At 36.8% G+C, this 16312-nt stretch overlaps 2 protein-coding genes and 1 long non-coding RNA gene across 3 annotated transcripts; all 3 read left to right on the forward strand.

Moving 5' to 3' along the window:
• Nucleotides 1–1544: 1544 nt before the first annotated feature.
• On the forward strand, nt 1545–3362 carry LOC130735155 (uncharacterized). Its single transcript, XR_009018318.1, has 2 exons — nt 1545–1619; nt 3047–3362. It is a non-coding gene; the product is annotated as an uncharacterized LOC130735155 (long non-coding RNA).
• Nucleotides 3363–14427: 11065 nt separating this feature from the next.
• Nucleotides 14428–15435, forward strand: LOC130735156 (uncharacterized). Its single transcript, XM_057587253.1, has 3 exons — nt 14428–14737; nt 15092–15243; nt 15346–15435. Exons 1-3 carry the CDS (start codon nt 14697–14699, stop codon nt 15387–15389), a joined length of 237 nt encoding a protein of 78 aa, XP_057443236.1. The 5' UTR covers nt 14428–14696; the 3' UTR covers nt 15390–15435.
• A 222-nt stretch (nt 15436–15657) lies between these two features.
• Nucleotides 15658–16145, forward strand: LOC130735127 (RNA exonuclease 4-like). Its single transcript, XM_057587228.1, has 2 exons — nt 15658–15860; nt 15959–16145. Exons 1-2 carry the CDS (start codon nt 15658–15660, stop codon nt 16143–16145), a joined length of 390 nt encoding a protein of 129 aa, XP_057443211.1.
• Nucleotides 16146–16312: the final 167 nt, after the last annotated feature.

Here is a 16312-nt window from a genome sequence, read left to right on the forward strand (position 1 = left end):
AAGTGCTATATAGTATATCAATATGCAAACAAGAGGAGGGGAAAATTTAAGCATATTTCTTAAACATTTTTAGAGCACTCCTCCTACTTTTGTCTTGTTCTATTCTTTGGATTTATTAGACAATGAGTAAATCTCCTGGTTTAATATGGGGTTGTCTTCCCAAGCGCACCTAGAGTGAAGTCACATAAAAAATTCATTCAAAAAAATTCAAACAAACAATAAACACACGATACAAAGTCACATAAAAAACAAACCGAGACATAAATCAAATCACAGTCATGACAACTTGAATAATGCTTGAGGAATGCAATGCACCTTACTATATATATCTATCATGCTATTGCTACTTGCTATAAAATTACTCTTTCATCAAACTCCTTCTCTGCGTATTGGGTTTTTGTCCCTTTGTTTATCCCCAAAACCATCCTAATCTAGAAATACACCTACAAAAGCAGACCATCACCATGGAAGCAGATCCAGTTTGAGCAATTCTTATGTAACTCTAATTATTGTTTTGGTAAAAAAATAGAAACTATTGTCTTCCTCACCTATGTTCATCTGCTTCTGAACCAGACACACAATGGAGAAAAAACATGACAAACCCAGTACACCTATGTTCATCTGCTTCTGAACCAGGAACAAAATGGAGCAAAAAACATGACAAACCCAGTACACCTATGTTCACACCTATGTTCATCTGCTTCTGAACCAGGCACAAAATGGAGCAAAAAACATGACAAACCCAGTACTAGCATCAACAAACAAAACTCAAGACAAGAACAAAACAGATATTTCAACTCCAAAAACAAAATCAAATTCGAAAAAACAACAACAATAATGCAAAATTGGTGAAAGAATCAAGAGATTGTACCTGAATCAAGGGGGAAGAAACTCCATGAATCGGGAGAGCAAGAACGAGAGAGCGAGATGGCAGAGAGAGTGAGATCGGGAGAGCGAGATTGCAGAGAGGGTGAGATCGGGATTTGCAGAGAACGAGATTGCAGAGAACGAGATCGCGAGCGAGAGCAAGAGAGCGAGAGTGAGATCGGGAGCGAGAGCGAGAGCAAGAGCGAGAGCGAGAGCGAGATCGGGTGGATTTTCCAATTACTTCCTATTTTGAGGGTATTCTGATTACCCCATAATCCCTTAATTAAATTACCTCTTTTAATTACCAGTATTTTCAGAATTCCACAAATAAATATCCAAACAAGGTATTTCAATTTAAGGGATTTAAAATACCCTCTAGAATTACATTCCCCCCAAAAATCACCCCATCCAAACACAACCTTAGGTGTTTTAAAAAAGCCTTCTTCGCATTCATCTTCTTCACTCTTCACTAAAATGTATATAAAGAGGTATTACAATAAATTAGCTAATAGCCTACATATGTTATATCAGATGTCATTATGAGGTATTACGCTGCATATGGATTTTAATTTTGTATACAGACATTTCTTTAAGTTCTTTCAGAAAAAAACTGTGTTTGAAACTACATTATTATTTAACTATTCAATTGAATTTCCTTATAGGGTGAATTTTTTTCCAGATGTTTAAGTATGTCAATTATCATTTGAGTGCTCTGTAACGATTATGTCAATTGCAACCTATCTGGATATGAGGTCAGCTAACTGGATAACCTTTGACCCATCCTTGCATCCTCTTAACTCTGTCTCTTCTCTTCTCATTTTAGAAATATTGTAAATGATACATAACATAATATGGCTGATCTTAGCTTCTCCATTTTGTTTATTTGCTCCTGTGTACTTGCGAAGATAGTGAAATCTGGGTGTCAAGCTTGGGTAAAAAACTAGTATGAAAAATTCACAGTGGAGAATTAATTTATGCTAATTGAAAATTTGCGTACTCCCTAATTTTTTAATGGATGGTTGTGAGTTGTATGATCGGAGATGTGTGAATCGAAACGAACCCCTTTAGGTTGCCTTGTTGACTTGTTAGTGAACTGTTTGTAAAAAAGCTTCAAAGAAGAAAGTTGGGTTATATGTCTATTTCTGCTTCTTGTATGCAGTGAACCTGATGGAGAAAGTTGAGCGTGCAATACCTTTATCAGTTAGCAGGACTGATTTTGAGATTTTATTTTCCCAATAGTTGAATGTAGTATATTTTATTTTAGCTTGATCTTCTTGCAGCTGTGATTTAATATGAGAAGGAGCTCATTGCATGTTCTCTTTATACGCATTATGGAGTAGAGGGAGTGGAATAGAGTTTTCAATACACATTCCAAACTTATATTTTCACGATATGATGTTGGCTTCAAAATGCATATTAAATATGGGCTTTGGACCTTGTGAAGTTTGTTAAGAGAACATGAAGCAGCCAACTAAAAAGGAGCATCAATGACTACTAAATGTTTGGATAGTTTAAAATCTGTTGTGTTGCTGAAAATGAATTTGATACCCTGGCTAATATGCAGGCTTATCTGAAGCGACACACTTCATATATCCATGGTCTGAGAGACCGGTATCTAAGATTTCTGACCAAGACCCCACCTAGTAGAGTTTACGGAGTCTTATGCATCTAGATGCAAGCATCTTATATTGTAAATGTTTATGTTTCTTTTGAGTGTAGATTTGTAACATCTTTTTATGCAGTAAAACCTGATGGTGAAAGTTGAGTTTTAATACCCTTATAAAGTAGCAGGAATGATTCTCATATTATGGTCTCATTTCACAATGATCCATTCATTAGTTTGATAAAGTTTAATTCATATATAGTTCTTGTGGTTCTGGAAGCATTTTTTGTCATGCACCTTTTGGGAATTGGTCTAATATGATTATAATATGAAACTTGGCAGTTTGAGAAGTTTTGTTGCTTCCTTGTTATTTTTATTTTATTTTGTGTCTTTTATATTTTTTGTTTAGGATGGTGAGGGATTGTACCCAATTTATCTTCCTTCTTAAAGTATGTTTATCAGAAATAGATCAATTTCTTTTTCTGGGGTTATGAAATTTCATGGTATTTTTATGCCTTTACGTGAAGTGCAGGTGAATCTTTGTTATAACAGATTGTTGTATGCTTGGTATGATAGGCTATGATTTGCTTAAGGAAATCAAGGAATCTTCATCCTTGAGATACATACCAGTGGTGATTATGTCATTTGAGAATGTGCTTTCAAGGATTAACAAATGCTTGGAGGAAGGAGTAGAGGAATTTTTTCTTGAAGCCTGTGTACATCCTATTATAGATCAACAGAAACAACACTACAAGCCAATAATAACAGGAGGAAGGCCATGGAAGAGGAGACTTCACCTGTGAGTCTGTGACTGACAGATCAAGGACCAAGATACAAAGGGTCTAAAATTGTATTATGATAACTTTTTTTTTTTTGAAAATAAAAAAGTTAACTTCAACCGTGGTTGGTGGCTCTATAGTGTGATAGAGATTTGTCCCCTTTACACATTTTGTGGAAATATTTACTTCTAATTTTGTTTTTTTTTTAAGAAATATTCACAAGGAATTGGACTTCGAATATTATTTTAATGCAATGAATTTTCTTGTTACATCAAAGTATAATTGTTGAAATTTAAAAATTCATCATTATCTTTGTAAATTAGTGCTATTCTAGATATCTTGAAAGTTGACTCTAGCTTGCCTTAGCTGCTTTAGAAACTATTGTAACTTGAAACTGTCCTGCTTATAATACCTTGCAACTTGAAGTTGTTTTCAGACCCAAGAGGATTCTCACTGGATTAATCATTTCCAATTTCATCTTGCAATCCCTGCTTTGAAAGTAAAAGCTCTATGAAATCGTTTCTTCTCTTCAAGTGACAAATTATCAAAACTAATTTCTTGTCCTGTAGGAAAAAAAATCAAACCAATTGAGACATGTTGATTGGTACGCGATGAAATGGTGCTCATAGGACTGTATGTAAACTATATGCCTATTAATAAGCATTCTCTTCAATTCTAAAATTCTTCTTCAATTCTAAAATTCTTCTTTTGTATAGAGTAATTAAATTGATTGTTTGTAAATTGCTTGTTCCTGAAGCGTTTATTGCCGGTGATAAACAACTTTTGGAGGTTAAACCGCCACAAGTTTCTGCCTTTCTAATAAAAAAGAATCCAGTGGTTGTAGACCACTAGACACAGTGAACAATATATTTGAGGAGTCGAGAGTAGGTCCCATAACTATTGTGAATAGATACAAACTTTAATTTTACAAACCAAGACAAAAAGAAGACACATCTCAGAAATAACTCAAATCAATAAAACTACTTAAAATAAAATGCTAAGACTAAATCTAAATTTTGACAGCATATACGCGACAAATTAACATCTTTAAAGTCTATTTCCTTTCTTCTAATTTTTAAAACTTCAATATCATTAAGACAATAATTTTCAGCTTCTAATAGATTAATGGAATCAATAACACAACATATGACTGAGTTGCAGACTTCATAGGCTGTTTCAGAACATCTAATAACTAAAATTAATATAACATAACTTCAGCTCTCAACAACATTCTAAAGTCTTCAAAACCATTATCTGCAAATCATCCACTTCGCTTCAACATGCCAAGTGGCGAAACCATGCCTCGCTTCTGCATTCAGAACAGCCATAGCCAGCACCATAGCAGGATATGTCACCATTGATGACCCTACCTTCTTTCATGACCAACTCATAAAAAACATGAAAAAGATTTGCATAAAGGAGGATAAAAGAGTATGGGTGAAGAGACTTACAGTTAAGTGAGTGATGGAAAAAAACCCTCTTTTATTCAAGCACACACAGAATTCCCAAAATTATGTTAATTTGTTAAGTTAAACAGTCATAGTCAATCCTACCACTCTGTAAAATCAACAAAAAAATACTTCACCATTATGTACTAAATTGAAGCAGAAATCAGCTTTTACCTTTAAAGATATATTATCAAACAAAACCAAAGAAAGAAATTGCTTCAGCTCCCTTCTGATTCAAGAAGCTGTATCAAAAGAAAAATGCTTCAGCTCATTTCTGATTCAAGTTAGCTCTTAGAATTAAATTCCTTCAGCTCATTTCTTATAACATCCACAAAGGCATTAAATTGAAAAGCCTTCTTAGATAATCAAAGCAAACTCTATCTTGGTTGCCTCTAACAATTAAATTGTAGTATGTAACATTGTAGAGATTCATTTTCTCACCTGAAACATCTATCCAGCTGCTTCATGCTCTCATCAAAGAAAATCTTATGGACAAACTTCCATTAATTCGGTTTTGATATCCTATAATTCTTTAAGGCTTTAGTAGTAACACATTTAAAAGAAAATCTTGTTGACAAACTTCCGTTAATTCCCCACTGCTGTTCCACTGTCGTATTTACATGTTAGATTTCCTCTCCGACCAATCTTTGTGTGCTGGATTCCCTCTCCCACCTCTCTTTCGTGTGAAGACTGCAGATTAATAACATATCAAAATAATTAAACTGCTAAGAAAAAGAGTTTTTATAAGAACCAAAAACGTACTGAACCAAGAACCAAAATAAACTATCAAAGATGCACCAACTGAGAAAGTTGTTAATTACTCTACACAGGAGAGACTTTCGTAAATTAGTTGCGTGCCAGTGTTGTCAAATCGCGATCGCGGAATATCGCGGCGAGGCCAAAATCCGCTATTTCATTTAGCGGATAGCGTCGCGGGCAAATAGCGGTATCCGCATAGCGGTTAAAATAAGTAAAAAAAAATTATAGAAAAACAGCTTGTTGTGCTGTTTGTGCTAGTAAAAAACAGTTGCAAAAAATAAATAAAATTAAGACATCTAATGAAATGCATAAAATGATCATGATAGAACAAATTTTAGAAACAAAACAGGGGAAAAAAAACAGAAAATAAAAAAACATTGTATGTAATGGCAAAAATAAACAAAAGATGATGTGAAGAAAGAACAAATATTAGAAACATAGGTTCACATTCACAATGGAAGAAGAAAAACAGAACAGATCATGATGGGAGAGGAGAAAAAGGAAGAACAGATATTAGAAACAAAACAGGACGGAAAAAAACAGAAAACAGAGTGTGAAAAAAAAAGAAAAAGAGAGTCTGAAAATGTGCAGAAAGAAGGAAGGGAAAAAGAAAAGTAAAGAAAACAGGGTATGAAAAAAGTAAACAGAGGCTAAAAACAAAAAACGGAAGAGTACGTAAAAGAAAAAGAAAGAAATAAATAAAAAACAAAAAAACAGAGCATGGCAGAGTGAAGAGATGGGAGCCAGAAACTCGCCGGAAAAGTCATCAGAAAAGCTATTGGGGTTGCCGGAGATGAGGGTCAGAAGCTTGATGTAGAAGGAGGAAGAGAGAAGGGAAAACTCGAAAGGTTTTGAGGCTTTTATAGAGTGAAGATTTGAAGTTATAAAACTTTTCTTCCATTAATTCAGTCGGTGGCTGATTCCCACCTCCCAAGCGGTGCCTTTTTGAAAAAAAGTCCTAAAATCACACGTGATCTTCTCTTCCACCGCTATTTTCGCTTTGCCCGTCGCGGCGCTATTCAGTTTTGCGGCGCTATTGCGTTTATCGCGTTTGCCGCTACGTCGCGGCGTCGCGATCGCGGCACGGCGAATTTCCGCTACGTTATAGCGGCATAGCGGCGCTATAACCGCTATTTAACAACACTGTTGCGTGCTACAAAATCATATCTCACTTAGCTCTTTGACTCGTACACAAATTGTCTTTCCAAAACAAGCTAATAGAAGTCACAATACACGAGCTTTAAGAGAACTCTTCCACCAAAATTCTACCACTGATATTCCATGTAAGTGAAACAAAATATCCAGTACAGTTTGAATTTAGCAGAAATAGACATATAAAGGATATTCCTACTATTCTCTTAATTGAAGCTTTTTTACAAAAACCATAGAGGTTCACTTTCTAGGCATACTTAAAGGGGGTCATTTACGTTCAAACAACTAGCAACCATCGGTAAAAGCAAAATCAAGGAGTTCCCAAAATTTCAAATAACACGAGTAATTACCAACTGAATTTTTCCAACTGTTTTTTTTATCCAAGCTCTACTTGCGGACTTCCCCATCTTGCCCAAGGTTCTGTATTGGATTTAATAGAAAATGAAAATCAAAATAAAAAGGAAATATAGAGAACTGCAAATTTATAATAAACTTCATAAACTGCATGATAGCAAAACAACTAAAAACCAGATATAGTGAAAGTGAAAACATAAAGGCAAAGATGCTTCAATCTTTATGAGGGAGTAAACTTCAAACAATGTAACATAGGATACAAAACCCATTTTTCCCCTTTATATTTCACCGCAAAAGGTGAGCATGGTTTAACTCAAAGGTTCTCAAGATAAACCAATCCTCAAGCTAATCAACCATACCATCATCAAGCAAACACATAAACTGAAGCAAACAGTGCAAGGTGCATGCATCAACAACCCTATCATCACCCAGTTAATTCTATCATCTAAAGCAAACAATACAATGCAAGGTGCATACAATGTCAACCCCATCATCAAGCATGTTACGGTGGCAAGCAGTGAGCACCTACAACTAAAACAATACAAAAACATAACATGAAAAAGAAACTCAAGACAAATTATAGTATAAACCTGGACTTACATACTCTGCTTTGTCCCAGACAAAGCTGGCTGAATGGAAGGGGTGAGAAACAGAGAAACCCTCAAACTCGTTCTCCGGCAAATGCCACGATTATTGAGACTTCGTAGAAAGGCCCTCGAAGAACACCAACAAACACCCAGCGAGTGGAAGTGTCCCCCGTAGGCTGCAAGCAGAAACTCGCCTGCGACATGGGTCTCATGAACCTCTTAGGGTCATGCTCGCAAACACAATTGGAGCCATCAACGACATCACAGAGTTTGTCGTAGCCGAACGGCATATTCCCGGTGCCGGCGAATAGGGCGAGGGCGTCGTGATTGGAGCGGTAGACGCGTTGGATTCGGGAATCTAAGAGGGCGAGATTGGGAGGGTGAAAGCAGTTAGGTTGTAGAATTGGGGCGTTGGAAAGAATCAAAGTGGAAGGATGCACAGCGGCGGCGGTCGTGAATGAACAACGGCGAGGTGGAGGTGATGATTGAAATGAACACAACAGGGAGAGATTAGGGTTTACATGGAAAAGTTTTCAAAATGTAATTTTGATTTGATTTTCAGTTATAATTTAATTGTTTTACAGTAAATACTTAATTACCTAATGACAATTACATGAAAGTATAGGGACTGAAATTGGGATTTTAGAAAACTTGTTGGCCTGACTCATGGCACACACTTAAACGGATTTCTATTGGGCCACGTAGCAGTGGCATCACTGCCTCCTCTTTTAGGGTGGCATCTTATAATTCGCCATTAATTATTGTAAGCCAAAGAATCAGGGTGGGCTGGGGTTAAAAGACTTCTCAATGTTCAATAAGGCTCTTATGGGTAAGTGGAGGTGGCGTTTTTTAAATGAGCCTGATACATTTTGGTGTAGGGTGATTAAAGCTCAGACTGACATTGGCGAGTCTAGGTCCCCATGGTGGAGAGATGTGATCTCATTGTGTTCAGATGAGTCTAGGCACTGGTTTGATGAAGGTCTTGGGAAGTCACTGGGGGAAGGAGATAAAACTAGTTTCTGGTGAGAAGATTGGACGGGCTTGGGGCATTTGGAAGGTCAGTTTCATAGACTGTATAACTTATCTCAGAATAAGTATGTTGTCATAAAGGAGGTTGGGGAGTGGCGGGATGGAGTGTGGCGCTGGTTGTTGAAGTGGTTTGAGAGGGATGGAGGAATTGTGGTTGCACGATTTGCTCCAAGGGGTTAATAGTGGTTGCTTGCGGGAAGGTAGGCCAGATAGGTGGTTGTGGGAGCCAAGTGGGGAAGGGATTTATACAGTTAACTCAGCTTACTCTTTTTTGCAGGTTGCAGCTGTGGTGGATCCAGATATTGATTTTAATCTAGTTTGGACAGGCCTTGTCCCTTCAAATGTTAAGGCTTTTGTTTGGCGTTTGTTGTTGAATCGAGTTCAAACAAAGGTTAATCTTTGGCGGCGTCAAGTTATGCGGAATGCTCAAAATCTGCTCTGTCCGTTTTTCCACCTGGTGGAGGAGGGTACATATAATTTATTTTGCTCCTATGTATGCTCCATGGAGGTTTGGCAGGCAGTGTGTCGCTGGTTTGGGGTATCTACCGCTTTACCTGATCTGATAAAATCCTTATTTGTTCAATTTCCGTTCTATAGTTGTCGGAGATCGCAGAGGGAGGCTTTACTGACTGTTTGGATGGCGACTTGCTGGTCTTTGTGGTTAATGCACAACAACATCATTTTTAAAGATGGGAATTTTGATTCAAGTTTGCTTTTGGAGTTGATTCAAGTCCGATCTTGGCATTGGATCAAAGCTAAGAGGAAGGTATTTTGTAATTCTCTGTTTGAATGGAAATTGAGTCCTATGAATTGCTTAGCTCCATTATAAGCTTGGCTTCTAGCTGTTGCCGTATGGGTTTGTTTTGTCAGCATATGGTTTCATGTTTCTGTGGGCAGGGTTTGGTCATGGTGTGGTTGGATCTTTTGTATTTTTTGGTTGTGGTTTTGGGTATTTGGGATTGGATAGTGAGCTGCTGTGTTGTTGTTGGTTTGCTTTTGTGGGGGCTTCATTAGCTTGTTGTTTTGCATTGGGTTCTTTTCCTTTTCCTTTTATTTTTATTTTCTCTCCTCGTATTTGGGTTTGGCACCCCTTGTGCCAAGTTTGAATGCAATTTTTGGTTTATCAAAAAAAATAAAATTATTGTACTGTTGAACAGTCTTCAATTTAATAGTCAAACCAGATTTTTGGCTTTGGTCCATTGTAACTTCCCTAGTAAGGGTTGGGCTTTGCCCTGTTTCTTATTTAATTTTTTTTTTGAAAGTGTTGTTTCCTATTTAATCTGATCCATGAGAAGTAATAACAACACTCTATTTAATCTGATCCAAAAAAAGAACTTAAAGATAACTGGTTGAATTTAACAGCCACGCCGTTTTCATCCCCTCTGCTAGGGTTTCTCACATACAGTGCCATCCTCTCCCCTTGGGGGCTCCTCCCCCTTGGGGAGCCTCTTCTCCTCCTCTAGGGAGTTTTTATTTCCTGCTTGGTAGGTCTCTCCCACAATAGGTGGGTTTTCTTCCACAATAGGTGGATTTTCTTCCACAGTAGGTGGATTTATTACCCAAATAAGTGGGTTTTTTTGTGTGTGGGTTTCATCCCCTTCATATGGCCACCATGTTCCTCCGCCCTAGCCGCCTCTTCCTCCATCATGGCCACCTCCACTACCACTGGAAGCTCTGCTGCAGATGTTGATTCGAAAGACCACCGCCCCACCGCCACAAATCCGCGAAAACCACCGCTGCCAGGCCTCTGTTAAAGGTGAGAGCTTTTGCCTATTCTAACTAGTTTTTGAAGTGGGGTTTGGGGTGATTGTGGAGTTCTGCGAGTGCTCCCTGTCGTCCTTTGCCCCTTTGCACCACTGTTCACGGCAGCCGGCGCCAGTCCCTCCATGTCTGCGCTCATGTCCACTTCCTCCTCCTTTGGTCCAGTTGATTTATCACTGTCTTAGGCTGCTTCAACCTTTTTCCGCCTGGTTCCTGCTCCTGCAAAAGCTTCCTACTTCTCCTTACTTTCAGAGGTGCTGGTTTGTCCCTGTTGATGCTGCTGCTGAAGCCATGTTTGTGCTTCCTTGATAGCCGCACAATTGCAACTCCGGCAGAGTCGAAGAGTTGTTAAAATAGGAGCGCTATTTAAAATTGAAGACATAAGCTTATCCGCTCAGAAGTCAACCGGTCTCTCTTTGCTATTTTGGAGATTTAGGAGCTTTTGTATTTGACCCTTGGGGTTTTACTTCATGTTTTTAGCTGATGTTCAACTTTGTTGTCTGAGTGTGCATGTTTGGTCCTTAAATTGCTTATGTATTGCATTGTGATATCGCTCATTGAGATTTATTCTCGCATGTTGTAAGTGCCGTTAGGCAACCCCTTGGGTTTTGAATGGATTATAATCCTTTGACAAAAAAAAAATCTGATCCATGAGAAGTGATAACAAGAAAGAAATTGGTGGGACCAATCTGAAAAAGTTTTCTTCCCAAATCGGACGGAAAACTGGCAAAAAGGATCCATTTTTTCAATATGACCAAAATGCCCATGTTTGTATTCTCTTTTTGTCAAAAGATTTTAAAACCTTTTATCAATCAATTTGTTGTCGACGTCAAAAATAAATTCTCCATTCTCACTATTTTTTTTTTGCGCCTTACGTTCCCAGTAATACATACATATATAATATAATAATAAATTTTTAAGTGTTATTTTATAATTTAGTATTTTGGTGTAGAATACGATAATTATAGTAAATTTTAATATAAAATGTATTGTATTAATAATTTTTTGACAGATACAATAAATGATAATTATAATTTTTTTTGAACTTTATATTAATTTTAAAAATTATTTTTAATACACCTTTGAATATTAATATATTTTAAATGTGATATATAAATTATTTATAAACTTTATATGTTGAGGGTAAAAAAGTAATTATTCATCACACTACTTTTCTTTCCTTTCACTTTTTCTTTCACATTCTCTCATACCAAACAATCTAAAAAATCATCTCACTTTCCATTCTCTTTCTTTCCTCACTCTTTCTTTCCTTCCACTTTTCTTTCCCCTCATTTTCTTTCCCAACCAAACACAACAATTGTGTTAGTCTTTACTTTAATTATTGTACTGTTGAACACTCTTCAATTTAATAGTCAAACCATATTTTTGGCTTTGGTCCATTGTAACTTCGGTGAATGTTATGGTGGGTTAGTGACCTAGGTGGTGTTGGCGCACGAGCTATTTAGGACCACAAAAAATTAGCAAAAAAAAATCTAAATATATATTCATGGGCATTAAAAAATGAGTGGTTGTAAATAAATTAGGGTAAGTTACTATTTTATCCCTCCTCCCATTTTACCATTATATCCTTCAGTATATTTTATTTTTTCGCATCATTACCATTATACCCTTCCACTGCATCTCTCCCTCTCTCGCCGGCGCCGACCACTCCGCCGTGGGTTCTGCTTCTTCTCTCGCTTAACTCGCTCGCTTCCTCTCTGGCGGATGCTCCCCCTTTCACCTCCCTCGTTCACACCCGCTCTTAACTCGCAAGGGCGGTGAATGGTTTCTCAGGGGGAAAATGATCAAGTAGAGCTTGAGATTAAGGTATTGAATTCTTTCTCTTGTAAATTTATGTATATTAAACTTAGCATTGAATGAATCGGTGGGGGTTATCGGTGGATCACTGGATTGAGCAGGATTTGGAGAACAAGAACGAGGATTTTGGGTACTAGTGCTCTTCAAATCAGATTTTCTTCTCAACTTTTTTAGAGTCTAAGATTCTGTTTGTTGATTATTTGTGATGCTATAACTCCAGTTGTTGCATTTCTGTTTGAGCAGCATGAATGCACCTGTCATGGTCGAGTTGGCAGGGGAATCTCACCCAATAAAACCTTTTGTTCCCATTACAATCTCATGCTTTTGTTCTTCTACATTACAACTTACCTCTTTCTCAATTTTACTGATTTGTTGGTGTCTGTTAGTAATGGTCCTGGTTTGTAGCAACCAAAATATGTTTTTGTTGAGGTGTTAGTCATGAGTTGCAGGTTTTTAGGAGTTTAGTTAGTTTGAATTGATTTGAATTCTATTTAAGTGGTATAATGGTTTAACTTCTGTAATATCATTTGGAGATTTACATAGGGTAATTGATATGATAGCTAAAAAAAGCAAGCCTAGTTCATATATGCTTTAAGCTTGTTTGATGAACTTATTGAAAAATCAAATTCAGAAGAGTTCATAGGTGGCCATATCTTATTTAGAAAGGATTTAGAAATTATATTGAGAAGCTGTTTTAATAAGATTAACCGAACACTTGCTCAGGTGTGTAACTTATGATATAAGTTCTCTTTCAAACCGATCCTATAAGGTTTCTTTTTTTTTTAACTTAATACATGATGTGCTATGTGAAAGAGTTTGTCTTATGATATAAGCTCTCTTTCAAACAGATCCTATTTGCATGCGTAGAAATTGATGGAATATCAGGTGTATGGCTTTGACTTGGTTTGGTAGTATACTTCTTTTTAATCCTATTCTATGATGTTGAATTCTGATTATAATTGTCGATGTTGCTGCAATTTTTTGTTTTCAGAACAAACAAGGTGGGTTATGGGTCAAACTCCCATGATTTCTGATTGGAAATTGGATATCGGTTATCTGGTCATATTTATCTTGATGCTTAATTGAATAAGGTTCTTGATAAGTAGATGATAACACTGGTTAATCTGATGAATATTATTGAACTGAAACTGAGGTTACAACCTGGAAATCAATTTGAGAATTGAACCAGGGAATTGGGGAATTACAGGGAAATTGGGAAAAGGGGAAGAATAATGGAAACTAGGGTGAATCTGCTTGGACTTTCATCTGGTTCTGAGCTTTGGCCAGATTCCCTTTTAACTCTTCCAGACATCTGATTAACTTCCTCCACCCTTGAAGTTGCGGTGTATAGTGATGAATTGTTGAATTGATGAAGTGTTTTATCCAAATTTTACTAGTAAAGGATAATTAAAACAATTATTTATTAGGGCTGATTTTTATTTGGCAATTCTATCCTACCGTGAGGTTAATTCAGTGTATGATTTGGTTACCCAAACAGAAGTAATGAGATTAGTAGCGAATTAAAGGGAAATGCATGTAAAAGCAAGCTTAATTCTTTTTTTTATTGCACTATTATTCCTTTTAATAGGCTACTAATAAACACTCTGTGGAGATTGACAATAATAATAATAATTTATTCTTACTTCTTTTCATTCCTTTATGTCGTATACGTGGATGGCGAATCAAATGTATTCTCTGTGAAATGATTAACTGTGCATTAAATCAAAAAGTGAAGAAAACGTAACAATCTTAATTACAAACTTGATGAATTGTTTTATCCAAATTTTTCTAGTAAAGGATAATTAATACAATTATTTATTAGGGCTTATTTTTATGTGGCAATTCTATGTGCCCGTGAGGTTAATTCCATTCATGATGTGGTTACCCAAACAGAAGTAGTGAGTTAAAGGGAAATGCATGTACCTGAACAAGCATTTTTTTTTTTGGTCAATTACCTGAACAAGCATTAACTACCAGCCTTGTGGACATCTGGGATTCTGGGCCATGGAAATGATGCAAGGGCATCTGGGCCAAGGCCCAAAAGGATTTCATTAGGGCCTAGTATTCAGCTTTATTTTACTGAGTTATCTACCTAAAGAAATATTAATATGCTGGTTATTTGTATTCCCTATTTGTAGCTTTGGGCCATTGGGCCTTAGAATGAAGAGTCCATAGACTCATAGGAAAACAATTTTTGACCAAAAAAAAAGGAAAACAATTAATGGAACTTATCAGAAAACTGGGCATTGCTCAAATTTGTCTTTCTTTCTTAATTTTTCCTTCTTGAACGTCTGCTAGGGTTTTGGTAGGGAAACAGCGAATGGGTGGGACTTCACTTTGACTTGAACTCTGCGTCTTCCTCCTCCGTCGCATTAGGGTTTTGCAGAGTTCCAGTGGGTTCACTTTCATAGCTTTGACCAGTGAAACATGGCATTTCCATTTGATTCATTCTGCTAATTCCTAAATTCGAAAATCACTGATCATTTCTGTCTGATACAGTTTTGTTCCTCGCTTCATCTGCACTTGATTTACCCTCTCAATGGATTGTGATGAAGACCCTCCTCAAAACCCAGCTAAAAGGTCAAATTCTTACTCTCCATTATGTTTTTAATTACATTTTTTTGTTCATTTTGATCACCATGCATGATCAATTGAGTGAAATCTAGCTCTTAACTAAACAATGGGGTTTGTACCCAATTTATATTCATGAGCATTTGTGTGGGGGTGATGAGTATCCTCTACTATAATTGTCAAAACATGCTTTAGTGTTTGGTCTCATCTCTGCATGTTGTGAATTTCATCTAAAAAAATTCAATTAAAATGAATGGTAGAATCTGTTGTGGAATCTTCAAATGCATTAAACTCATCTGTTGTGTATAATTGTTTATTTGTATAAGCTTGTTGAGAGAATTGCTGATTTCTTCATTCCTACAGGCACAAATGCTCAGCATGCTATAAGCAGTATAAGAAGAAAGAATCTCTGATCGAGCACATGAAGGCCTCATATCACTCTGTCCATCAGCCCAGATGTGGTGTCTGTCAAAAGTATTGCAAATCTTTCAAATCCCTAAGGGAACATCTTTTCGGTTAGTTATAAGTGCTTATTCAATCAACATTATTGCCTGCATGTTACGACTTTCGATTCACTATATAACTTTTTTGTGCCCTTTTGGTTTCCTGTGTTATAGGTCCTTTGCCAAAAGGTGTTTGTTCCAAGATTTTCTCTAAATAGGGTTGTCTGCTTTGCTTGACACTATTTGACAGCCCCAGGTCTCTCGGTGAGCATAGAGTGACATGTCGCCTATCATCTCCTGGTCCTGTACCCCTAGTAAGTCAGTTATGGACAACATAAGGCATTTAAATGAAACAAATTTCCTTTTGTGCCATTCGCTTGGACCAGGCAAAGAAATTTGCTTACAATTAATGTTTCTTGTATTCTGTTTTGTGTTAATGTAAGGAAGTTTACGTTGTGTGCCGTCCTGTTACAGGGAGTATACACAATGCCCTATATAGGCTCCCAAATTGATCTTCGTGATTCGTCTGATGAAAATCACCCTGGAGCTGTTGCAATAGACTGTGAAAGAGTTGGTGGTGGAAGTGATGGATTGCTAGAACTTTGTGTAAGAGTATGCTTGGTTGATGAAGATGAGAATTTACTTTACCATGCATATGTACAACCTCCAATCCCTGTTACAAACTATAGGTACTTCAACCTTGTGTGATTGTTTTCCTTTACTGTGAAATAGAAAGGTGGATAAGGATATAAATATGCTGGGGTTGACTTTACTTGACATTTTTCAGACATGATATAACTGGGATAACAGAAGATGATCTTAGAGATGCGAGGCCCCTTAAAGAAGTTCAAGAGAAGATATTGCAAATTTTATACAATGGAGAATTCATGAGCAAAGTTAGATTGGACGGAGGGAAGGCCAGGTTTCTTGTTGGGCATGCATTAGCACATGATTTAGATTGCTTGAAAAATTAACTATCCATATCACATGCTGAGGTGGGTGTTTCTTCACTAACTTACTCAGTTATGCTCAATCATTCCAAAATTGTTCTTGATAACCATGTCATTCACTTATTTTATTTATTTTCCCCAGTGTTGTTAAATAGCGGATATAGCGGTGCTATAGCATAGGCATAGCGCTC

This window comes from Lotus japonicus, chromosome 2 (genome assembly GCF_012489685.1).
Source record: "Lotus japonicus ecotype B-129 chromosome 2, LjGifu_v1.2".
NCBI lineage: Eukaryota > Viridiplantae > Streptophyta > Magnoliopsida > Fabales > Fabaceae > Lotus > Lotus japonicus.